The sequence below is a fragment of the Triturus cristatus genome, chromosome 3_1 (assembly GCF_964204655.1).
Source record: "Triturus cristatus chromosome 3_1, aTriCri1.1, whole genome shotgun sequence".
NCBI lineage: Eukaryota > Metazoa > Chordata > Amphibia > Caudata > Salamandridae > Triturus > Triturus cristatus.
Window position 1 is genome coordinate 555,424,935 of NC_140583.1, and position 25,832 is coordinate 555,450,766.

Consider the following 25,832-nt stretch of genomic DNA (forward strand, 5'->3'; position numbering starts at 1 on the left):
CAATGTAACTGCAGAACATTCTTTTAGCGAATTACCTCCGCATGAGTTGTCTTATAGATTTGCGCTGCGCAACAACACGTTCATTAGTATGTTACATCATTCCCATCAGACCAGCAATGCCACAAATTGTTGGATATGTGGCCGACTCCCTCCCTATCAGAACTATAAGGGAGTTTTGCCCCTCTTTCCATATCCGTTCACTCACAATGGCTCCTGTGGAGCATGGTTTAGTTTGATTAATTCCCTAGATTCAAATTCCGCAGTTTATCAAGACAACTGGGTATGGGGAAACCTGAACCTAGTTTTGCTTAAAGTCTGCTACCCTAACAAGGAGGGACTTCCCAAAAGAACAGGAACTGATCTAGAAAATGAAGTATATGGATTAGGTAATTTTACACTTAACCTCATGATCCTGAACGTTGAATCTGAAGCTACACCAATCTTGCCCGCCATGTCAGTATTCCCAGTAAAAGGGGAATTATGTGTAAGAAAGAATGGTTCCATACACATGGGCCATAGTAAATGCACCACTGTAATAAAATTCAGTGATCAAGGCAAGTCTACATTTAGAGCTTCCCGTCATTCCTACTTCATATGTGGCCAGACCGCATAAATACGTCTACCTCTAGATTGGGATGGTACCTGTTACATAGCATTCCTTCTGCCGCCTGTTTTCCTAGCTCCTCCTGATTATCATAGAAATACCCATTTAGTACACAATAGACAGCAGAGAGATCTCCCAATTGTTGATTACACTGAAACAGCATGGGAACAATACACAGATTTCAATAAAGGTTTCTTTCCCTATATAGGTACAGTCACTAATAGTAAGCTGATACGTAGATTAACCAGAACCCTTGAAGCAGTAGTGAACGAAACTACTTCCGCCTTAGGCAATTTAACAGAAGAGCAGTCTGCTATGCGGATTGTTGTGCTTCAAAATCGTCTTGTCCTTGACGTCATCCTGGCCGATAGGGGCGGAGCTTGTAGGGTCATCGGATCAAGTTGCTGTGTTTTCATACCAGAAAATTCACCGTCAGTATATAAAGCTATAACTCGCCTTCATAAGATTGTGAGCCAGATACACCAGAGTCCAGGCACCTGGACTTGGTCCGGTTGGTTTTGGAGCGTGTTGTCAGCCTGGGGATGGAGAATCCTATCCTTCCTAGGTATTGGCTTTCTCATACTATTCAGTTGCTGCTTATGTCTACAATGTGGGCCAGCGATTTGTGGTCTGTGTGCCACATCGTGTATCCCACATCCAAGTTTTCGTTCAAGATCCCGGAAGAAGAAAGAAGAACAAATGATGCTATATGAACAGATCGATGGATTGATGAAGATCGATATCTCCTGAGGGTCCGTAGGGGACAAGGAGGGAATGAGGAAATATGAATTTTGTGATCAGTTATGTCCCCTATCGTAGACCCCAACGGCTCCATGTGCATGCTATAAGTACATGTATGTTCCCTCCAGTTCCAGTTTTGAAGACGCAAATACATGTGCGTCCACCGTCAACATGTCCTCTTTCAGATCCGCCATGAATGGGTCAGATATTCCATTCCTAAGTATGAAAGGCCACCAACTTTATGTGGTTCACTTTCCACATTTTACAGATTCAGGCGAGTAGGCCCAGAATTCTGTCATCAAGTCTTTTCCTGCCTTCTGCCTCTGAAAGCTCCAGTCTGAGCCTGCATCTGTATCCATGAACTTTGTCCTACTCCCTGCGCGGCTAACGGTGCCTGATCCAGCCTGTTGCCTGCCAAAAACTGTATTTCACCTTCAAGATTATCTGCTCCGCTCCTCATCCGATGCATTCCTGTCTAGTGGTTTAGGTAAACATTCCTCCAGCTACCGTGCAAAGGGCCAGGCCTCGCTGTCCTCATGCAAGTAATTCATAGCCCCGTTACCATGGAATATTCCTACCCCCTCGCATCTCATGTAGACACTTAGACGCTTGTACACGCACTAACAGTCAGTATAGAATAGATTCTATCCTAGAGACCTTTCCTTTTGGATAACACAGTTCTTTAAACAAAGGATATTAGATATGATTTGGGATTAGGTTGACATGACCCCCCAGACTTCTGTTTTCACATGTAGAGCTAAATGTCAAGTCCCCTTCACCCTCTAGTTGCACGTCAATCACACGTCATGCGGCTGCGCGCGCATCTCTGCCAAATATTTCTGCTGACATTGCAGGATTCTCTTATGGATCCACCCACTTGTGACATCATGTATGATGACGTTTATTAAATTACACCCATATGTCCGCCTCTATTAGTTACGTATGCACATTTTATCTGTATTATCAGCTGTTACGCCTCCTGCATCTGTTTCACTGTAATGCATTTCCTATAAAACTGATTATCTGTCAATAATGTATGCCTTCCTTCCTGAACTCTCGTGGTGATGGAATAGAAGCCTGCAATTCGAATTGTATTTCCTTTGTCAAGGAATAAAGCCTTTTAGAACCTCTAATATCACGGATTCTGCCTCTTATATTTACTGAGTTATTCTTACTAGACTTTACCGCATAAAAAATAGTACCGGTAATGAAATATTTACCACAGGGGTACGGCACGTACATATGGGGTGGGGGTACGGTGCGTACCGGGCCCCCTTTTCTTCGTGCATCGCGGCGTACTTAGCTTTTCCGGCACTTTTTGGCTCCCGTAAAAACATAGCCGTGAGGAGTGCTGTGGGTACGAATCGTACTTGCTGGTCCGTAAAACGCTGCCTGACTCCATGCGGACGTCGCGTACGCGCTGTCCAGGACCGGAATTGTAGGTATTTTTTAGCCGCACGGTGTTTTTGACGATTCGTGCGGAAATGGTATTTCTGTACGAATCGTACTTGCTGGTTTGTACGGTGGAATTCCCGGGTACGAGTCGTATGGAGAAAACGCTCCGTACGCCCATTTGTACCCGGGTTTTACAGGATCGGAATCGGCACCTAAGAGACCAATGTCTACAGCATATAGTATGCTGTGTGCCAGATCTTTTCCACTGAGGGGAAAAGAACCATGCTTAGAAGTACAAATACTCTATTTCTAGAATTTTAGGTGTGCAAGTGCTTAGATCCTGACAGTGAAAACTTTCATATAAAGAACTGTTGCGCCTACTTAAGCATAACATAACAAGAAAACGATGTGTGCAAGATCGATTCCACTGAGGGGAAAAGAAACGTGCTTAAAAGTATGAAAACCCTATTTCTAAAATTATAGGTGTACAAGTGCAAGATCCTGGCAGTGAAAACTTCCATATAAAGAACTGGCGTGCCTACTTAGGTATAACATAGCAAGAAAATGATGTAGGACAACAATGGAAATAGTGCGGGGAACCTCACATATTGAACAACATATGTGTGAGTGATTTACTAGAGTTGGAACCAGGATAAGGTCACTTACAATTAAGTTGGTAGAAGCTGGCTATAGTACATTTGTGTCACTTCATTGATTCTTTCCCACAATTGTCGAAGAACAAAGTTGAAGCAAAGTGAATCGAGAAATTGTTGAGTTACACTTTAGAAAGTCTCATCACCACCAGATATCTCAATGAGTATTGGCATCATCCCTTGGTGCACCACAGGTGACCTACTAATGTTCCAGTCCAAGCGCACCAATTCTTGGAGCAAGGTCACAAATATCTTAGCAGACAAGACAGAGTGTTACTGTTTAATGCTATTCTGGCTTACATGTTTGTAGTGAAACGTTTCCCACAACCATGGTGAAAAATATATTTTAGGAACCTGACACAAAGCAGCAATGCATCACTGGTTGTTACTGTGTAGGAGAGTCCCTAGATTGTTCATTTCATTAGTTGCCTAGATGAGTCTGACTCCCAGATACAAGAGCTTCTGCTAGGATATGCTTGTCATCACCAATCCACTCTGTGTACTTTTGTATTACAATTGGTTCATGGTAGCCCATACAGCCACACATTGTGCAGACCTAAAACATGGGAACAGCTGGAATGACCTTTGCTTAATACAAGTTCTCCACTATGCGATGACACTTGTTATGTACATCTAAGCAAAACACTCTTTCTGAGACACCTAAAATATGCTTACATTCAGTGCTTTAAGTGGGCTGGGTCCCTCCACATCTCAGAACTGATAGTAACTATACGTTAACATTGAAAAGGGTTCTTATTGGACCCTAAATATGTTTTTTTTTAACTTTAAGGACATAAACATTGCTTTCTGAAAAATCAAAGTAAAACATGTCAAGGTGTAGTAATGTCAGTCTATGTGAGATCTGTGGATTACACTTGAGCTCTGTGTGGAACAGTTGATGTTGAATGTTCCACGGGAGTCTGTTGGAATGTTCTCTTTGCAGGAACTGTGGTAGAGTCAGACATTTTGCTAACGTTTGTCAAGCAAAGAATAATAATAACATTAAGGTGAATGTCATAGTTAATGAGTCTGGGGAGGACATGCCGGGGGTTGATGGATGGAAAAAGAGACATGGTTTTACAAGATGAGGGAGAATGTCAGTGTAGAGACCCCTACTCTTATTTTCAGGTAAATGGTAAGTCTTTGAAATTACTTGTATACTCGGGTGCTAAAATGACCATAATCACTGAACAATTGTTTAAGAGCACATGGGGTGACAAAGTCCTGTTGCCACCTGACATGTGTCCAGTTCCACATGATGGGAAGAGAATTGATCTAGGGTGGGTTTTTTCGATCTACCCTTAGATCTAAGGAGAAAACCATTTGGGGAAAAGTCTATATTGCAAAAAAAGGACTAAACATCTTAGGGTGGCATCACCAAGGTTTGTTTGGTCTTATCTTGCGTCTCAGAAGAGAAGTTCAATTGTCTTTGGTTAAAAAGGGTCTGTCGGAGGCCAGTAATGAGTGGATGTTGAAATTTTCTAAAGTTTTTAATAAAGGTTTGGGGAATATTAATGAGTTCATGCACAAGATCAAAGTGCGTGACAATGTCACCCCTGTCAAACATAAACTCAGGATAGTTCCTTTCAGTATCAGGGATGAACTGGCCAACATTCTTGGAAAGATGTGTATCTAAGGTGTTATCGAGCCCATTGAGTCCTCCCTTTGGCTCAGGGACATCTTAAGGATTTTGGGGGCCCTGGGCCAAACATATTTTGGGGGCCCCTGTTCAGTACAGCTTTGAATTTATGATCCAATTTGTGCCCGTTTCCCACTCAGTTTCCGCTTCCTCAGCTGTGTTAGCGATCCAGTTTGCATCAAAGGTATTAGCCTATATATTCCCGATGTAAACGGACACGTGCAGCTGACAGTGGTAGGATTTAGTGTTTCCTGTCCTGCTACTAGGTTTTTAATATCTGTGCTTTTTAACAATTTCTCCTACCTATGTGCACTTGCACTTTGCTTGATTCTGCTTGCCTACACCTCCTTAGCTACTCCGATTCGCATCTCTCTTTTCCTCGAGTCCTGGTCCACCGTGGCCGATACGCCGAATGTGCGGAGGGCAGGTGCTACTATCGGGCTCCTCACTTCCGCCCACTCAGTTTCCGCTTCCTATGCTGCGTTACCGATCCAGTTTGCATCATAGGCATTAGTCTATATATTTCCGATGAAAACGGACGCGCGCAGCAGATGCGTGCCACTGGTGCCCCAAAGGGGCGTCAAAGGCAAGCCCGTATGCACCCGTTAGCGCCCGGCGCCGGCCATGCTGCCCAGTTCCCCTCAGGTGAGTTTCTTCAACTATATTAAAATAGGGAAAAACTGCTTAGCCTTGGGCGGCTACCATAATGTCAGTGTACAGTGGCTGATCCGAGCTGGGAGGTAGACTTTTGATGTAATAAGTGCAACTGGTCTCTCCTCCAGCCCAGGAAACTCACACCAAAGATCCTCCACAGAACAATAAGTGTAAAAACAATAAGAACACAGAGGACTTGAAGGCCACCCTTTTTAAATTGTCGCTCTATGCAAAAGCATTAACCACACATTTATTACTTACTTTTAGACGAACAGCCTGATCTTTTATTTCTCACTGAGACCTGGCTGTCTGAAGCCTCCGACCCTACCATCATCTTGGCCATCCCTACGGGTTATAAAATCCTTAGGAGGGACCAACCATGTAGGAAGGGGGGAGGTTTCGCCATAATTTACAATAAAAAACTAGACTGCTCTCACATCCCGATGGAAAACATCGAGAGCGCAGAGTCCTTAGGCTTCCTCTGTACCTTATCCCCCATCATAGCATAGCTGATTTTCTGATTTACAGACCTCCCAGTGCAATTTGAAATTTAATTACTACACTTAATACAGCCACCACCTCCCTGACCTTAAAATACAACAACTGCCTTATTCTGGGAGATTTCAATATACATATGGACAATGGAAAAGACCCTCAAACAATTTCCTTGTTGACGACGCTGCAGGCCTACAACATATTTCCATCTATTTCTTCGGCCACCCATGAGAAGGGCATACCCTAGACCAAATCTTTCACAACTTTGACATATCAGTAAGCCTACCTCTTCCCATTACCTGGTCTGACCACCTCCTATTAAAATTTGTCATTCCCAACTCTATCACAGCCCCTCGGGCTAACGCAGGGCAGAGGGTCCCTAATTGCAGGACGTTCCATAAAATATCCATCCCGATGTTAGCAGACGCACTCGGTCGTTCCTCACAGGAGTTGTCTGGCTGCCCCGACTCGGACGCCCTCTCAATAGATTCATGGCTCTGAACCAACATTGGTACAGTGGTACCGGTTGTTTCCTGCTCCTCAAAGAAGTCGCCCCACCAGCTCCATGGTTTAACGATTCCCTTAGATCTAGCAAAAGAAATTGTAGAAAAATGTAACAGAAATGGCGTGAATCTAATCTACCTGAGGACAGGAAGGTGTATAAAGACACCTTAAAAGCTCATTACATTCTCGTGAAGGCTGCCGAGAACAACTTATTTCAAACCAAGATAGAAAATGCACAAAATAAGAGTAAGGATATCCTTAGCATAGTTAAATCCTTTACCACCCCAAAAGTCGGCACAAAGGAAGGGCCATGCACTGAAGAATGGTCTAAGCAAATTGCTCAATTCTTCCACTAAAAGATCTCCGTGACTCAACAAGCCTTCACTAACATCTCAGAGACAGAACTGACCTCCTACCTTAGTTCTAATAGCAAATTTCACCTCTTGGATCCTCCATCTTTACTAGCTTTCCCTGAGTTTTCAGCTTGAAGGGTCACTGACCCTTCTCCAATGCATTAAGTCTAGCTCTCCTACCAACCCACGTCCAGCGAATATCCGGAACCTATTAGCTCCCACCATAAACCCCGCGGTAAACCAGCTCTTCAATGTTTCCCTCTCCTCAGGCAACATGTCGAAATTATGGAAGAATGCTAAGATTCTTCCACTGATAAAAAAGGCTAATGCCAAACCGACGGACCCTGCCAACTACAGGCCAATCTCCCTTCTTCCGCCTCTCCAAAGTATAAGATAAGCATGTAAACAAGGCCCCCCAAAAACATATTGAAGATGGGAAGCTCCTTCATGAGTCCCATTCTGGTTTTAGTGCTAACTACTGTACGGAGTCTGCTCTGCTGGAAGTGACTGAATTTCTCAAGGGTAAGCTAGACCAGGGAGGCAAGGCTGTTCTGATACGGCTCGATCTGTCGGCAGCCTTCGATATGGTCCCACATGAGAGGCTCCTGGAGAAACTTGCTAACATCGGCCTGGGGGGACTGCCTTAACATGGATGTCATCCTTCTTGGCAAATATATCTCAGGACATCTGGCTCCTCCCTTTCTCATCCCCGGTTCTGGCCATGAATGTAGGTGTCCCTCAGGGCTCCAGTCTCAGTCCTACCCTTTTTAATATATATCTATACCTCTTGCATTTCTGGTAGAGGAAGAGGGTGCCAAAATTGTTTCCTATGCTGATGACACTCAGCTGATTTTTACATGTGAAAAAGGAACCGACTTTGACGTGGCAATGATTAGGTCTTGCCTCACAAAGGTTTTTAACTGGCTTAAGATCAATCAGCTGATGTGCAATCCTGACAAACCTGAAGTTGTTTTCTTTGGTAATCCAGAAATGCCTGACTGGAGCTATTGGTGGCCAGAAGATCTGCAGCCCCCACTCTTGGAAAAGGAGAAAGTCAAAAGCTTAGGAATTGTCATAGATAAGACACTCTCCATGCGCTTTCAAATCCAAAATCTAACTGGCGCTTGCTTTGGCATACTCCGGATGCTAAAAAAATTCCTGCCACCGTCACCGCTTGAGAGCAGAAAGATCATGGTGCAGGCTCTGTGACATCAAAGCTTGACTTTGTCAAAAGCTTGTACCTCGATCTTCCCAAATCTCTTATCCAGCACCTACAAGTGGTACAAAATGCAGCAGCCAGAGCCATCCTGAGACCTAAACCCAGATCTAGTATGACCCCTATTCTTAAGTCTCTACACTGGCCCCGCATAAAAGAACGGATCGACTTCAAAGCGATGACGTTCTTCTTTAAAGCTTTCCACAGCTTAGGAGCCGGCTACCTAAATAAGCGCGTTAATCACTACACAACATCTAGACCCCTCAGAGCTTCCAATGGCAACCTGCCCAAAATACGCTGTGCCCACTCTGGAGGCATATCCCTCGGCTTTCTAGGTGCAAAATTGTGGAATAGACTCCCTGAGTCTTTGAGACTAACCACAGACCTACTCCCTTTCAGGAAGAACTTAAAAACCTGGCTTTTTAATAACTAATGGGTCTTTTACGCAAGTTTTCCTCTCGCTGTCATGCGCCAGGACACTCTAGTCTGAGTAGCTGCGCGCTTTATTAAATACACTATTTCATTAGGTCCCTGACAGTGCAAAGGAACACTCGTCCAAATTCTAAGGGCCTTATTTATGAGGCCTTGCTTCACTTTTATGCTGCCAGTGCGTCACTTTTTTCGACGCACCAGCAGCGTTAAAAATGTGCCATGTTGAGCCCTATTTACAAAGTGACACATCTAGGCAGATGCGTCACTTTGTAAAGCCCTGCACCACATTATACCTGCGCCAGGTGTAATGTATGCAGGGTGGGTGTTCACCCGCAAAAAGCCTCGTAGAAGTGGCGCATTGAAATCTATGAGAACTCAGTGCGCCGCTTCTGTGACGCCATTGCGTCAATATCTTACACCTGCCTCACAGCAGGCGTAAGACTGATGCATGCCTTTTCACATAGGGCTTGACCCATGTGAAAGGACATATTGCTGGAGTTGCATCTATTTTCAGACACACCCAACCAATGCATCACTTTTGCGCCTATAGATACATCAGAAATACTGACGTATCTGTAACTCCTTGCGACATAATGCGTCATACAGTAAATTTGACGCATCCATCATGTCGCAAAGAGGGCTCACTAAGAAGTGACGCATCCCTGTTTTCACACCGCGATGCATCACTTCTCATAAATAAGGCCCTACATATGTTTACATCTAATATTCAGGGATAGTTACGTGTGTTTTCGATATTGTAACACAGCAGCAGCAGCTCACCAATATTACAGCAAATAATCTCTGTGACACCCTCCCATTTCTTATATGTTAGGTCTTGTTTTGATCTAAAAGAAACTTTTTTAATGTATATTGCATGAAACATAAACACAACATTTCTCTGCAAAATGGCTGTACTAGACTCTTACACATCAGGTACTTCAAAAATAAATTAGAGGAAAACAGCATTTAAAACAATCTGTTTAAGAAATATTCAAGGTCATTGGGCCAAAACTCTGGAGAACTGAGCTGACTCTGTCAGGGGGCCCCCTGAAAGGCTGGGGCCCTGGGCCAGAGCCCACTTTGCCCATGCATTAAAACGTCTCTGCTTTGGCTTTTTCCATTAGTCATTGCAAGGAAAAAATCTGGGGACCTTAGGGTTTGCATTGACCTGCATAGCTTGAACAAGGTGATCTGGGTTGATTAATATCCCCTACCTTGAATCGATGACATTGTTTTAAGTTTTGCGGATGCTACTGTTGTCAGCAAAATTGAACTAGATCAGTCGTGTAGTTACCTCACAGCATTTGTCTCGCCCATGGGCACTTTTCAGTTTAGAAGAATGCCTTTTGCATTAGCGTCCCCTGCGCCAGTTTTTCAAGGCATTATGAAATCCATTCTCAAGGGCATTCAAGGTTTAGTCGTTTTTCAAGATGACATTTTAGTAGCAGCAAGTGACATCAAGAAACATGATGAAATCATGCTTACCATTTTGAAAAGACTGGAACAAGCAGGTGTTGTAGCGAATGCTCAAAAATGTGTTTACAAAGTCATGTATTGAATATTTTGGGCAAGTGTTTTCCTAGTTGAGGTAATCATAGAAGCGCCTGCACCCATTAGTAAAGAACAAGTCTCATCGTTATTGGGGGTGTGTGAGTTTTATGCGGTTTATTAAGAATTTTGCAAGCAAAACAGAAAATGTACATTCTCTTCTCAGAAAACAAAGCATTTTTAAGTGGAATGGAGCATGTCAGGAGGCATTCGAAAATGTAAGGCGGATATTGGCACCTTTCGATCCTGAAAGGGAGTGCATTCTCTCTGTGGATGCCAGCAACAGTAGGTTGGGAGCCACTTTGTCACAAAAGGTCAACACATGGGAACTTACAATTGGTTTTGCTTCTAGAGCTCTGCGAGAAAATGAGAAGAAATTCTCAGTCATAGAAAAAGAATTGCTGGTGTGCTATTGAGCTGTAGAGTGTTTCAAATGTTTTGTATGGTGAAAGAAATTTTAAATTTTGACTGATCACATTCCTCGTCTAGGTATTTTGAGTGGTGTTGTAATTAGAGATTTGACTCCAAGGATTGCGAGAACTTCTCCAATACAATTTTAAGGTTGAACACATTCCCGGAGGGAAGAATGTCAGAGCAGATTTCCTTTCTAGGTCTCCCATAAAGGAGTTAGAATTTTGACCTGAGGAGCAAGACAGGAATACCTGATATCAGCAATGGATGTGTGTTTGGAGATTGCTTTTGATAAGGTAGTTTGGATGGATAGAATGAGCAAAGACAAGGTTTTGAGGAAGGTACATGAGTATGTGGTGTGTGGTTGGCCGAAGGAATCTACCCTCCATCCCATTGTCCAACCTTTTTACAAAGTGGTTGAAGAGTTGACTATGGAAGATGATGATATCATCATGAGAGGTGACAAGTTTGTCCCATCGGGAACTCGGAGATGCTGCATTATTCAAGCAGCTCACAAAGGTCATTTGGGGCAAACGGTCACTAAAAGAATGGTTGGTCAGTGTAATGGTGGGCCTTCATGGACAGAGAAATTGTCGAGATGGTCAGAGATTGTGTTATTTGTGCAACCAGTGATAAGTCACTTAAACCTACCACTCCTCCTTTACACCCTGTAGAGTTGCCAGACAGACCTTGGTCTAAACTTGCTGCAGATTTAATTGGTCCTTTGCGTGTACTGCCTAACAGATGCAGGTATGCCATAGTATTGGTAGATAATTACAGCAAGTGGTGGGAGGTGGAGTTTATAAGAGAACCAAACACCAGTGCAATTATTAAATTTTTCCAAATAGTATTTCGAAGATAAGGCTTGCCTAAAGAGCTAGTCTCTGACAATGGGGTGCAATTCGTTTCTAGTGAAATGAAAGATTTTCTATCTAAGGCTGGAATTGTGCACAAAAGAGTGGCTCTGTATTATTCTCAAGCTATAGGTGGAGAGGATGAATCATATTTCAGTGGAATGCATCCAGAGGTCAGTAAAAAATGGTGTGGTGGTTAATGATGCAGTAGAAGAAATGCTTTTTGCCCATCGTACCAGTCCCAATGCCTTTGCAAATAAGACAACTTTTGAGATTATGAGAGTTCGTACCCCTGCTAGTGTTTTTTTCCCAGCATGGTTGAAAGAAAACAGGTCAGGTTCGGTTCATGAATGTGATATTGACAAATGGATTTGTCCATTGGTTCAAACAGCACAAAACAAGACAAAACTTGAGTTTGACAACAAACATGGGGTGAAAAGACACTGCAATGTTATCAGTAAGGGAGATTGGATTTGCATAAAAGAACCTTCTCATGTACCAAAAGGTCAGTCTAGGTACAGGAAACCTGTGCCGGTTGAGGCGATAAGCAGATACTCCGTCAGGGTGAAGTGGATTCAATGGTGGAATAGTTCAAATTTGGTGAAGGTGGATCCCAAAGACACGTCTGATGGATGTGGTGAAAGTGAGATGTATCGTAGGAATCCATTCCTTACGGGACTAGAGAGCGTCAGAAACGTGTCATCATAAAAACCTTTAAGATTCCGATGAGACTTTGATTTGTTATGTAAGGCATCCTCTATCCATGCTTGTGTGCACATAATTATGTTTTTATTTCCTAATATTCATTTCTTCATTTTTATGTACTACAATTTCATGGTTTTTATTTTGGTTGTTATGATAGGGAAAAGGGGCATGTGGTGTTTGTTCACTTTATTATAACATGTCATGTGTCCATGCAAAACTTGTTTTATCCTTCTTATGATCTGGGTGGGAAAAAGGGAGATGTTGTAGTAATATCATTCTATGTGAGATCTGTGGGTTACACTTGAGCTCTGAGTGGGACACTGGATGTTGAATGTTCCACTGGAGTCTGTTGGAATATTCTCTACCAGTTTGGCAGTTGTCTCCTGGTGTTGCTCTGACGAGCTTGACTAAAGTATCTCTGATTATCATCAACGTTATGATCCATGGTATTTACTACACAAGGTAAGTCAAGTCAGCAATTTAGTTCCTGTTTATGTTTCACGTTTTACTTAATCTTCCATTCCTAAAAAGTGTTTGTTATTTCTTGAATGATATATTTCCGTACTTTTTTGTGCAGCATAGTACTGCTGTACAGTAAATAATTTGAACTTGGTCACATATAAAGGACTACGATTGAGAGTTCTGGAGAGGAGGCTGAAGGCAGTGTGGGTTTCTCACAGTGGCTGTCAATGGGTCTAACAGGTGTTCAGAAAATATGTTTTTCTCATCATTGGCCTCTCCGCAGAGCGCACAGAGCAGTGGTCACATATGTCAGTTGAAACTCTGATTCTACTCAAATGTAGGAGATAAACAGTGGTTAAAATACTGACAAGGCATAAGTAAAGGAACATGTAATGTGTAGAGGTGAGTGGGGGCATTTTGAATGTGTTGGGAGTAGGGATTGAAGAGAGTGAGATGAGAAAAAGTACATACAAGGGAGAATGAAAAAACGCTGCTGAAGTGGAAAGAGATGAATTGTAAGATATGAATACATTGGATTTTCAGATATGTGTGAAGAGAAAAAGGGTGTAAGTGTCTAGCCTAGACTGCAGAAAAAGGTGGGGTGAAGAGAAGAGTGATTGAGGCACTCTGAAGACAATTACCCGTTTCACAGACCTAAGTAATGTTTAATTCACAGTCTCATAATTTCAGAATTGAATCATTTTCAAGACTATTTATAACAAAATCATTGCTGTTACTCATTTATCTTATATAACTAAAAACGATTGAGAAAGCTAATAGTTCTGGCTTGTTTTAAGTACATCAGTTATTGTGTTTTATATTTGAACGCAATAACAGAAAGCACAGGTAAACAGCAAAATATGAGTAGGGCGACACACTATGGGAAGCACACATTTTTAGCTTTCATGTTTAAGCCATGCCCTTAATTACACAGGCATGCACCTTTAGAGACCCCACAGTTTTTTCATCCTAAAAGCCCTGCTTGATCTTCATCTGTTTATACATTTGCACATCGCAGTCACCGTAAGACTCTGCACTACACATGCACTAGTACCTATTTGAACTATTTAGTACCAGAAGATGGAAACACCAATCCTCACAGCAGAACACAGGAGGTAGGTTTCTTTACATTGACCCAGTAGTATGAGCAATGTCTTTGTGCAGTGTCTGATTGATAAGCACACCAAGCAATTCAGCTAAAGTTTTAACTTTAGTACAACTGATGGACAATATCAAGAAAAATGGACATGTAAAAAAAGCCATGATGCAACAGGTATATCACACCTTGAAGGAATACCTCTGTTTGCTTTTAGTGTTGATTTATGTAGTGTAGAAAAATATTGAAAATCTGGAGTCTATTTCTGAACCCTGTTTTGCAGCAAAAAGGATCTATGTCAGCAGGGAATGGCACAGTGGGAAATACTTCTACTGTGCATGGATACAGAGGATAGATGCTTGGGGGACCATGCATTGTGGGTAACCAGATGCAGCACACAACACATACGTAGTAGTACACTAAACCTGCAGCACCCTGACAAATGTTTGTACCTTTTCTTTCCTTAATCTGGGTTAGATTCATCTGGCTATACCAAGAAGACATGAAAACATGTTTTTGGGGTATGTGAGAACATACCAATATTCGTCGACTGCAGGACATTTAGGGGACTGTTAGGATGGCGGGTGGATCGCCCAAGCCGCGCCGGGCTGGCGGTAGCCACCGCTGGCCCAGCGCGGATGTTCTGCCCACCCTCCTTGCATGATTGACCCCCCGCCATATTAGTATGGCTGAGGGGGTTAGCCGCTTTTCCGCCGGTTGACTTGTCGACCGTGCGGAATAAGGCCATAATATGGTAGTGGTGTCTGCAAGACACCGCCATCCATATTATCATGCAGGTGGTGACTCGCCTTTCCATGGCAGCGTTGCCGCCATGGAAAGGCTCATGGTCTTTGCTGTTTGGGGCCCTTAGCGGGCCCCCAGGGTGTTGGGGGTGGAGGGTGCACATTGGCTACATTGGCATGGACAAGGTGGCAAGCGTGGTGCCTGTCACCTTGTGCATGCCAATGCACAACGTGCATTCACAGCATTGTGGCAGGTGGTGCTGTGAGCACCACCCGCCACAATGTTGTGAATGGGGGATGCCACAGTGACATCCTGATGGTTACAGCGGGACCGCCGCACCTCTGGCGGACGGTCCCGTTCACCATTACGGTCCATCGTAATAGGCCCCTTAGTTTTTCCCCCTTGGATATTACATCTGTGCTAAGAAAAACAAGTAGCCTATCCAATACTGGTTCTCCAAGCAGTCTTTGTTGCTGTTTTTCTGAGTGGTCACTTAAAGCCTAAACCGCATCCAATAATCTTGAATAATGTTTATGCTCTCAAAATCTGTGTGCGTGTGAAAATAGGGACAGAAACACTTGGGTACTGTAAAATATTTTATATTAATGAATACAAATCCACAGTAAAATCTACAAGGCTATGGCAAGTTTTTCTTGCAAGGCTTGGGAAAGGGGCTTTTTTAAAAAAAATGTGCGCATGCAGTCAATAATTTCAGGGAGTGCTTGCAGGAGTCTCCCGAGCAGCTCTCAGATGCCTCTAAAGTCACCTGCCACCATTCACAAAGTTAACTGCCCCAAAATGATAGCTTCTACTTTGCGAATTCAGTACTCGGCATGGTAGTTGGTGTGCTTAAAGATTTGTGACTGCAATAGGACCCTCAAACTATAAGTACATGGCATTATGAAACTTAAAGAGGATGGAGACACACATTTCCTCCTCTTTGCAAATCAGAAGGGTTTTAAATGCTTTTTATTATGTGTAAACTTTCCTCTGAGTCACAAAGTACTTTTTAATACACTGCGAGTCCTGAATTTACAATTACAAATACTTTTTGGCCCCAATTACGATGGCAGTCGGACACGTTACGTGATGAAGACCGCCCCACATGTAGTCAGCGGCACTATCCACCATACTGCATACATGCCTTTTACAATTGTGTATTGCGCTGTGGCCCTGAGAAGGGCCGCAGTGCAAGGCGTAATTGGCAAAAAAAAATGTTAAACACCCATGCACCGTGTGCCAGGCACTATATGGTGCCTGGCACACCGTGTATGGATATTTGGGGGCCACCACATGTACCCACCTGGCCACAGTCCAATGGTCCACGGAAGATAGTCTGCCTTTAAATGGCAGAGGGACCACCATTTAAAGGCTGAGGTAAGGCAGATCCTAATCCCTACAGCAGTGCCTCCAAAAAAACCACCACCATTGTAGGGATTAGGCTCCGACCACCTGAGCATGTCGCGGGTGGTGGTTTTTACCCCCTCCCAACTCGCTCCAACCACCGCCATTGTAATCCAGTGGTTGGGCCGATACACTGGATGTCGGGCTGACTGCCACCAGTGGCCTGTCTGTAGCAATCCGCCCGACATCAGAATGAGGCCCTTTGAGGTGTTGAATTACAGGCTCTGTAACCATAAAATTAGTTTGTTTATCAGCCCAGCCTTACTTACTGCATGGCAAGTTTAGTGATATTCAGTAGTTTTGTATTCCCAGCTATCGAAGAATGATTGGAAACACTTCTTTCAGTGCTCTACTGTTTCAAGGAGCTCGAGCAAACATATGAAAGATATCGCCATAAAAATCCCATTTGTCATGCAAGTGATAATTACATTTTAACTAATGTTCATTCGTATACAACTGTATGACATCATTTGTATTTTATAAAGACTTTTCATGACATTAAAAAATAGAGATTTCAGAGGAACATACTTCTTCTTGATTTACTGGATCATCGCTTTCCAAATCTTTCTCTAAATCGTGGTCACCATCTTCTATGGAAATATCTGGAAAAGAGAAAGAGAGAACAGAAGGTAAGGTGATTGCAAACAAATATATAATCAATGGAAAATACTTCATTCAGTTGAAATTTGACAGAGAATACATACACTTTCTACGTTAAAGATTAAATCCAGCACAAACCTTATTTTTTAGAATACTGTAGTTTATTCATGTATGAAATGTACACAACAGGACACTTGAGATTAAACAGCTTCTTTAAATGATCAGTGTTGCACTTGGTCATCACTGCAGGGTGACCCCCAAACATTTGCCTTATGACTTCATGTTTTGCTGAATTCATTTTTGGTGGCCTTAGGCTTCTCTGAAATTGAGCAATTTACCACTGCTAACCAGTGCTAGAGTGCCCATGCCTGTTCCCTAAAACATGGTAAAATTGGCTTACACCTGATTGGTATATCTAAATTACTTACAATTCCCTCGTAAAGTGGTATACTGTTTATCTTGACCCAGTCAATTACATGCTATTAGTGGGCTTGCAGCACTTGTTGTGCTACCCACTTAAGTATCCCCCCAAAATATATCCCAGGCTTGCCATTGCAGACTGGGAGCAGTTTCACTCTGCCAATTGGGCAAATAAACAACTTGCCAGACCTCAAACTCCCTTTTTAACAGATATAAATGACCCTTAAGATAGGCCCTATATATACTATAGGGCAAGGCTCATTGTATTTAAAAAAGTGGTCATGTACTTTTAATTTTTACATGGCGAGGTAGTGAAAAACTCAGAAATTCACTTTTTGCTACTGTGAGACCTACCTCTCCCATAGAATAACATTGGGTTACATTATTACATTTAATAAGTGATAGATTTTATTTTGAAGCAGGTCAAAATGTCATGTTTGGTGTCTAAGGGTATGCAATTTGAAGTCCTCTTTAAGGGTAAAGTCGGATTTGAAGTCAGTTCTAAAAATGCCATGTTTTGAAAGTTGGCATTTTCTTGTCCTAACTATTTGGTGCCTGCAGCCTGTTTCCTGGGTCATATGACTAGCTGTAGTTGTTAATAACCCTGGGCGTAGTTCGCAAAGTAGCGCTTCGTGTAGCTACGCAAAGTGCACTTCGCACTACGCGAGCTACGCGTAGCACTTCGCGAACTGCGTAGTACCCTGTTCGCACTGTGCAAGATGTCGTTTTCAATGATTGCACAGTGCGGACAAGCAACCGGCACTGTGCAATCATTGAAAACGGCATCTTGCACAGTGCGAGCTGTAGTTTTCTGCTGCTTGAGTAGATTTTTACTCGAGCGGCAGCTTTCTCAACGCGAACTGGTAGTTTCTCATCGCGAGCGGTCGTGAGCATACGCGACCACTCGCAATGAGAAACCTGACCTCCTTGCGTTGAGAATCTCGCCGGGAGGTTTATTTTCCATGCTCGCGATCGCCAACTTGATGTTGCTGATCGCGAACGAGGAAAAAGTCTCGCCGGGATGTCATTTTGCTTGCTCGCGGTCGCCAACTTGACGTTGAGGACCGTGAGCAAGCAAAAAATGACTGCTGCACTACGCAACACTATGCGTGTTTGCACTGTGCTACGTGCAATTCGCGTAGTGCGAAGTAGCGCAAACTTCGCAAACTATGCGAGCGTAGCGTAGTGCTTTGCCCAGGCTTAGTTGTTAATTGGCCTTTGTGTATTCCTTTCAAACAGCCACACAATAGAAGGACTGAATGTTTTTTTTTTGTCCTCATTTGTCATAAGCAGTTAAAGATTGGAGATAAAAAGAAACATTTTTTGGGGGGGATTTCGGCTTCTTTTCGGGGACACAATGTTCCAGGCAGTTTGTCATTTTACTTCTTTTATCGTATTTCTAGCTTGGTCTGCTCTCGCCTTCCATGCCAAAGGTTTGCCACATCTTTCCCCATAATCATAGTTAGCAAGTTTACCTGCCTCCCATTTTTGCTTTACCTTAATCTCCAAATAATCAGCTAGATGATTTTTCGCTTTTGTTAATTCAGTTTCAGGACCCATGCCGTTAGTTAGATTTGGACTACACCCTATATTCCCCTGTACTGCTTTAATTGTATCTTCTAATATTTGGATCTCCTTCCTAACCTTTTTATTGTGTGATGCATTAATACCAACTAATATGCCTCTAATATACGCTTTATATGTGTCCCATACCTTATTTAAGGGGGCTGAGTCCTGATTAGAAAGAAAAAATTTGTTTGTGGAGTTTTTCAATATGTCAATTATTGCAGTTTCTAAAAGTATAAATCGGTTCAACGTCCAGCGCCTTTCGGGCTATCTTTTCTTTCAACAAAAATTGTAGTGAAACTGCTGAATGGTCAGATAGATGCTCTGGAATATGTACCACACTCTTAATATGGTCACTGATTGCAATTGTTACCAAAAAAAAATCTATCTTTGATCGGTGACCGTGCTTTTTGTTGTGGAAGGTATATTTTCCCATTTCTGACCCCACCTTTACCTTTTTTAAAGACCAAAAAACAACCAGACCTAAGTCTTGGATTATTTGCCTTAGGGTGGCTCTCATTTTTGGTGCATTGGCACCCGCCCTCTTATATGTTGTGTCCTGCGCAAGATGAAGGAGTACATTAAAGTCGCCCCCATAATAATGGGCTCATTTATCTCGATTAAACGTAGAAATAATGTTTTTAATGGAGTCGGGTCGTCCAAGTTTGGTCCATAGTAACCTACAAGTGCAAGCCAAATACCCTGAATCTTTGCCTTTGCTATTACCCATCTGCCTAGTGGATCATCCCAAGTTTTGCCTAGTATACATTGGGAGGCTTTTTTGAACACAATTGCGACTCCTTTTACTGTATCCGTTTGCGTGGTACATATACAGTGGTTAATCCATGGATGTCTTTTTAGAATTTATGATCATTCTTCTTTTAAGAGATGAGACTCTTGAATAAAAATTATATCTGAATCACAGAGCTTCAAATACTCTAATTCTTGGTGTCACCCTCAAACCATTGACATTCCATGTCAGGATTTTCAGACATCTAGACTTAGTTAGATCTGCCATTCAGAATGGTAGTGCTGCTTTAATTTTTGAGTAACTCCAAAAATGTTAAAAATGAAGACAGCCATAACATATCTACCCTAACTAGAAAACAAATCATAAATTACATTTGAGGACTCTTTAAAAAATTGTTATCCCACATGCTCCCCCACCCTTTGTGAAACTTATTTTTTTGCTTTTTCCTAAATTTCGATTTTATGCCCGTGACCCACCCCACCCTCCCTGGGGAACCCTCCCTGACATCTTTAGGTATACTGGTGACACCTCTTTTTTGAGCTCTCCTACCTCCTGACGGACTTGTTCGTATCACTTATTATACCACTTGTGGTTTAATCTGTTCTATAAAGGTTATCACATCATTTGGATCATGGAAATTGTGCATCTTATTGTTCCTCATTACACTTAGGCATGCGGGCAACCGAATATTCGCAGTGGCGCCAAGGTCTCTTAATTCCTGGATGTACTTGCCAAGCTCCCACTGTCTATCCAGTGTTGTACGGGATATGTCCGACCTTATACGGAACGACCAATCTCTTTTCTTGTAAGATCCCACTTGTAATGCTCCTGTAAGGATACTTTCCTTTAGAGAGCATGTTTTAAAATTTACCAGGATCCTTCTCGCTGCCTTTCTACCTGTACGCATTACAAAAGGATCCTGATGAACTCTCTGTATATCTTCCACCAGCTTGATCGAGATCCTTGTTCTGCTCTATTATTAGGGACACTACAAAGGCCTTGATATCCCCCCCTTCCAAGCCATCTGGAATATTCAAAATTCTAACATTATTGCATCTCGCATTATTTTCGAGGGCTTCTAGCTCATCTCTCAATTCTTGTTCGTTTTTCTCTAATTTCAGAATTTCCTCTTTATTGTCCACCACCTTCGTTAAAAGCTGCTCATGTGCTAGTTCCATGGCTCCAACACGTTCCACTAAGCTATTGATTTTTTCTTTCATTGATTCACAGTGCCCTTGAATTTTTTGTTGAATATTTTAAGAGGTAACAAACCTCTGCCTTATTTCAGCTAACATTGTCGTCATTAAATTCTCTAATTCAGGGAAGCTCGACTGAGCTGGCAATGATTCTGTTTCTCCTGTCATATCCGGACGCTCTAGGGGGGTTTGTGAAATAATCAGACTCTGCTCGGTCCTAGGGGTTATACTGTCCAAGCACAAGTCTGAAGCAGCTTCAAGGCCTACTAGTGGGTCAAAACAGTTTTTTGTTGTTATTTGGAATATGGCAGCTTTCTTAGAGCCTGTAGCAGTTGCAGTAGCCATGCTCTCCTCCAGTTTCAGACTTTTTAATGTAGCCTTAATTGTCGCGAGGCCGGGCTAAGGTTATCTTTTGTTTTGATTACTGACTCCTGCGTTTTTACCTTGAAATATGAGCGCAGAGAGGGGGTAGTTTTTATTTTCTTAGGCTTCCCCTTCTGTATTTCTTTAGGGATTTTATGCCCTTGGCTCCCTACAATCCTTTTGCACACATCTAGTGCAGAGGCAGACGTAGTTGTGTTGTCTAGATAGGATTCGGGTTGCGTAGTTGGAGAGATCACCTGGATTTTCGAGTTGGCACCTCTGCTCCTTAGAGTATACCTGTTTATCTTGTTACCATTGGTTGCTGTCACCTTAAGTTCCCCTCTCTTGACCTTTTCCTGCTTTTTTCCCTTGTTCCCTGTTTTTGCTCTGGTTTTGCCAGGTTTTTCAGACCCCTTTCCAGAAACACCCCCCTCTGGTGAAGCCTGCCCCCGTCTCCTTACCGGGGTCATCAGCGTTGTTTCCCTGCTTACATTTCTCAGCTCCTGCACCTTTGAAGTGAAGATCAAAGTGGGATTTTCAGAAAGGCACTTCTCAAAATATTGCTCCTTTATGACCCGGGTATCGTAGAGTGTTCTCAGTCCGTCGGTGCTCCTGCATAGAAAACCAGTCCTTGCTGCAGCGCGACGAATCCTCCTGAGCTGCGCTGCTGCTTCCACCCACACTTCCCCCAGCGTCCCAGCAACGGCTCTCCTCTGCTGTGTAGCACCGGCGAAAACGTCGGGGCCAACGCGTCCAACGCGGCAAGGAAAGCAGGATCAAAACGCCCGTAAATCACCGAAGCAGAGAAATATTCAATCCCGCAGCCTCCTCACAATGATGAGCACAAACTGCCGCTCCTAACTACGCGCGTCCACCATCAAGGTGAGAGAGCTCGCGACCGTTACTGGTTAGCAGCCGCCATGTTCCCCCCCAGAAGGACTGAATGTTGGTAGGATGGGCCATCCAAGCAGGATGGGCTGTCGGAGCTGTGCACAGCCCCATTTGAACTTCAAAGATACTGCCGCAGCTCAAACAGAAAAAAATTCATACTAGCCTGTCGTGACTGCAGACAGACAAGGACCAGAGAAGGGAGGCAGGACATTCCAGACACTTCTATGGGGGAAAACTCTACAAATTGTTTCACTTCAAACCTGGAACCAGATATAAAATGAGGACCCTCGGACCCACTCTTCAGTTCACTTCTGGACCTATGGAAGGACCCTCAGGGGGCTGCTCTGCTGCCTGTGGCGTTCAGAGGCATCAAGAGGGCTGCACTGATGCCTGAAGCCTGCCCTGTGTTCTCAGAGCACTGCCCTGCTGCTTGAAACCTTCTATCCTGCTTGAACCCAAGACTTCCAGAGTGACTCCAAGGACTAGTTGGCTGGCCTCCTGATAACAGCCTCAGGGACAGGAAAGGCTAGAACCATCTCAAACCTACACCTGGACCCAGCCTGAGTGAGTACTGGCCCTCCAAGCACTGCCTCTCTGGTCCTGGACCCTTGGAAGTGGTGCCAAAAAGCCACTAACCAAAACTTGGGACTTAGAAAATCTTCTGCCAAAAGTCTGAACACCGAGAGAAGATCTGGACCTACATGCTCGCTGATCTGTCCAAGATGCACTACCAGTCTGCCTGAATTCATGGTAGCTCCTGCTACATTCTTCTCCGCAGCATACAATACACTTTAGCAGCTCAGACTTGTGGAGCCCTTGTCGGCTACAGTCTGCAACTTCGTCCATGAAAGAGACTAAGCATGCATAGAAAGAGGAAAATGCTATTAAGGTGTCCCTTCCTGCACCAAAACAATCCCCTCTGCAATGCAGGCACCCTTGCAACATGATGCAAGGGTGTCTGCATTGGCGCACAGCTGCTGTTTGTGTACTGGCGCAGGTGAGAAGGACAGAAATGTTCCGTATCTTGTACATATGGTGCATTCCTGCCCTTTTCTTTTGACGCAGGCAGCACAGTAGGAAAGCCTGCTGTGCTGCATTGCGTCAAAAGTTTGTAAATGACACCCTTAGTCCGAACATGGAAATCTTCACCGCAACGTTGTCCAGCGGCTCCACGATGATGATGCCTCCTTCTCAGAAATCACCAGCAGCCTTGACCCACTGAACATTACCTTCTTATACATTTGTCTTCAAAAATTCTTTTACGTTCGAAGGTAAGGCCAGACCGGGCTCAATCCACTTCATGTAACCGAACTGCGCTTCATCGCAGTCGGCCATAGCATTTGACTTTGCCACTGTCTCATGCAACTAGATGTCTGCAGTTGACATTTTGATCTTTTTTACTCTAATCTTTCAAAATGTATAATCTGGTTCTACTGATTGGATTTTTGTTATTTGGTGTCAATTTATTTAAATTCTAAATTGGTTTGGGGTTTTTCTTGTATCATGTTTTCCCGTTATTACTGTTTAAGTGCTGCATAAATACTTTAAACATTGCCTCTAAGTTAAGTCTGACTGCATTCATGCCAAACTATCAGAGGGTTAAGCACAGGTTAATGTAGTGACTTTTTGTGGATCATCTTGACAAGGATTGTGGCTGTTGCTTGAGGAGAGTTTTACCCAACAACCCAATATCTCACAATTAGCAGTTAATTTATTGTAAAGCGCTCTGATATGCCCGGGTCAAGCCAGCGCTATATAAAACCTTTCAAATAAATAAATAAATAAATAAAGGAAAAGGGCTCTGATCATACATTCAGTGAGAGAGAAAAAGCATTTACTAGGACATGATCTTTCATTTATGAACATGGTTGTGAGGAAATGTAGTAGGGGAACAACCTTTACAACGCAACTTTTACAACGCACTACCTTTACAACGCATTCCATTACAACGCATACTACCATTACAACGCATAATATTACACTACACTATCCAACACTTACCCTACTGTTGCACCCCCTGGAGTTAGAATAGTAATTTTTACCCCTATACTATCCAACACTTACCCTACTGTTGCACCCCCTGGAGTTAGAATAGTAATTTTTACCCCTATACTATCCAACACTTACCCTACTGTTGCACCCCCTGGAGTTAGAATAGTAATTTTTACCCCTATACTATCCAACACTTGCCCTACTGTTGCACCCCCTGGAGTTAGAATAGTAATTTTTACCCCTATACTATCCAACACTTACCCTACTGTTGCACCCCCTGGAGTTAGAATAGTAATTTTTACCCCTATACTATCCAACACTTACCCTACTGTTGCACCCCCTGGAGTTAGAATAGTAATTTTTACCCCTATACTATCCAACACTTACCCTACTGTTGCACCCCCTGGAGTTAGAATAGTAATTTTTACCCCTATACTATCCAACACTTAACCTACTGATGCACCCCCTGGAGTTAGAATAGTAATTTTTACCCCTATACTATCCAACACTTACCCCACTGTTGCACCCCCTGGAGTTAGAATAGTAATTTTTACCCCTATACTATCCAACACTTACCCTACTGTTGCACCCCCTGGAGTTAGAATAGTAATTTTTACCCCTATACTATCCAACACTTACCCTACTGTTGCACCCCCTGGAGTTAGAAAAGTAACTTTTACCCCTATACTATCTAATACTTACCTTAAATGCAATTTAATATTATGCGTTGTAATGGTATGCGTTGTAAAGATAGTATGCGTTGTAATGGAAATGCGTTGTAAAGGTAGTTTTTAAAAATGCGTTGTAGTGTCATGCGTTGTAATGTCATGCGTTGTAATGGATTATGCGTTGTAAAAAATGCGTTGTAAGTGCATGCGTTGTAAAAGTGTGCGTTATAACGTCATACATCCAATGTAGTATATTATATGGTTTGGTTGTGCAACCTCATTGTGTAATACACTTACCAACCCCTTTAGGACAAGTAGGTTTAATTTGTTAAACATTCAGGTCAACTGTGGGTAGCTGTGGCTCTGAGCAATAAGGCTTACACAAAGAAACACAAGTAAAGCATTTAAACAGCACCAAAACAATGGATGAAGAAATCAATATGACATTCAAGAGTTCCAATTTATAACGATAGACTGTATTTTTAGGTATTTTTAGACACCACAACAAGAAAAATCCACTGGAGGGTTGCAGAGGTATAAAATTTACAAGGTATTGTAAATCGAAGCATTTCACTCAACCATAAACAAGAACTGGCAAATTCAAAGAATTTTACACTTAGAAACATTTTTATCAAAAGGTTTGGCTAGTTGTATTGCAGTCACTTTGAGTCATTTTAAGTGACCAACTCCAATAAGAGCCAGTCAGGGGGACCAGCAAGGACCTTAAAATTACCAGTGTTTTCCTATGGAAGTGGTCCTGAGATAAGGGATGAAGGATCCTGAAGATGTTCAAGTATGCCGTGGATGTGATGCGGTCGCAGGGTTCTTCTTGCGGATGCTCCGCAGTCTATAAAGGAGTTGAGGTGTTCCTGGTCACAGGGTTGAAGTTCCTCTAAATCCTCTAGGTGCTGGTAGAAATCCAAATGCCCCTGGAGTACCAGTCGCCAGTATCGTGGTCACGGCCAAATCATTCTATGAGTAGTAACTTGGCTTCTGGGTGACCAAGCTGCACTCTGACAACTCTCCCAGGTTCACCGAATTTGGGTGCATGTTTGAGCATCAGGTCCTGGTCTCTGGTGCTGCATGGCAGTGGTTGGCAACAATCTAAGGATTCTGAACTACCAACTTGCCCTTAGTTGTTGTGGCCCTGTGCTTTGAACAGGTGGTCAGTCAACTGACTCTTGGAGTCTCTGCTTTGACTGGGCTATGAAGATGACTTCTCCACAAGCAGGACACAACATTCACAGCCCCTCTTCTTTGCTAGCCACAAGATTCAGCTGGTGCAGCCAACACCAGTGCAGCCTCTCTTTTCCAGTTGCATGGTGAAGCAAAGCAGTCGTTCTTCATTCCTGTTGAGATATGAGTTGTGGATGCCAAGTGCGCCCTATTTATGCCCAGAAAGTGCCCTTAGGGTAGACGCTGGTAGTGGTCAATGGGCTATGATGTTCCTTTCCTCCTAATGACCACTTCTTGCA

General features: G+C 43.1%; 1 protein-coding gene across 1 annotated transcript in view; it reads right to left on the reverse strand.

The window, feature by feature from the left end:
- The window catches only part of AGBL1 (AGBL carboxypeptidase 1), a 3,971,795-nt gene that overhangs the window by 2,914,351 nt on the left and 1,031,612 nt on the right, over positions 1-25,832 (reverse strand). The window contains exon 9 of the mRNA XM_085644473.1: positions 16,439-16,512. Coding sequence (XP_085500599.1) covers positions 16,439-16,512 — 74 coding nt within the window. The remainder of the gene's footprint in view (positions 1-16,438; positions 16,513-25,832) is intronic.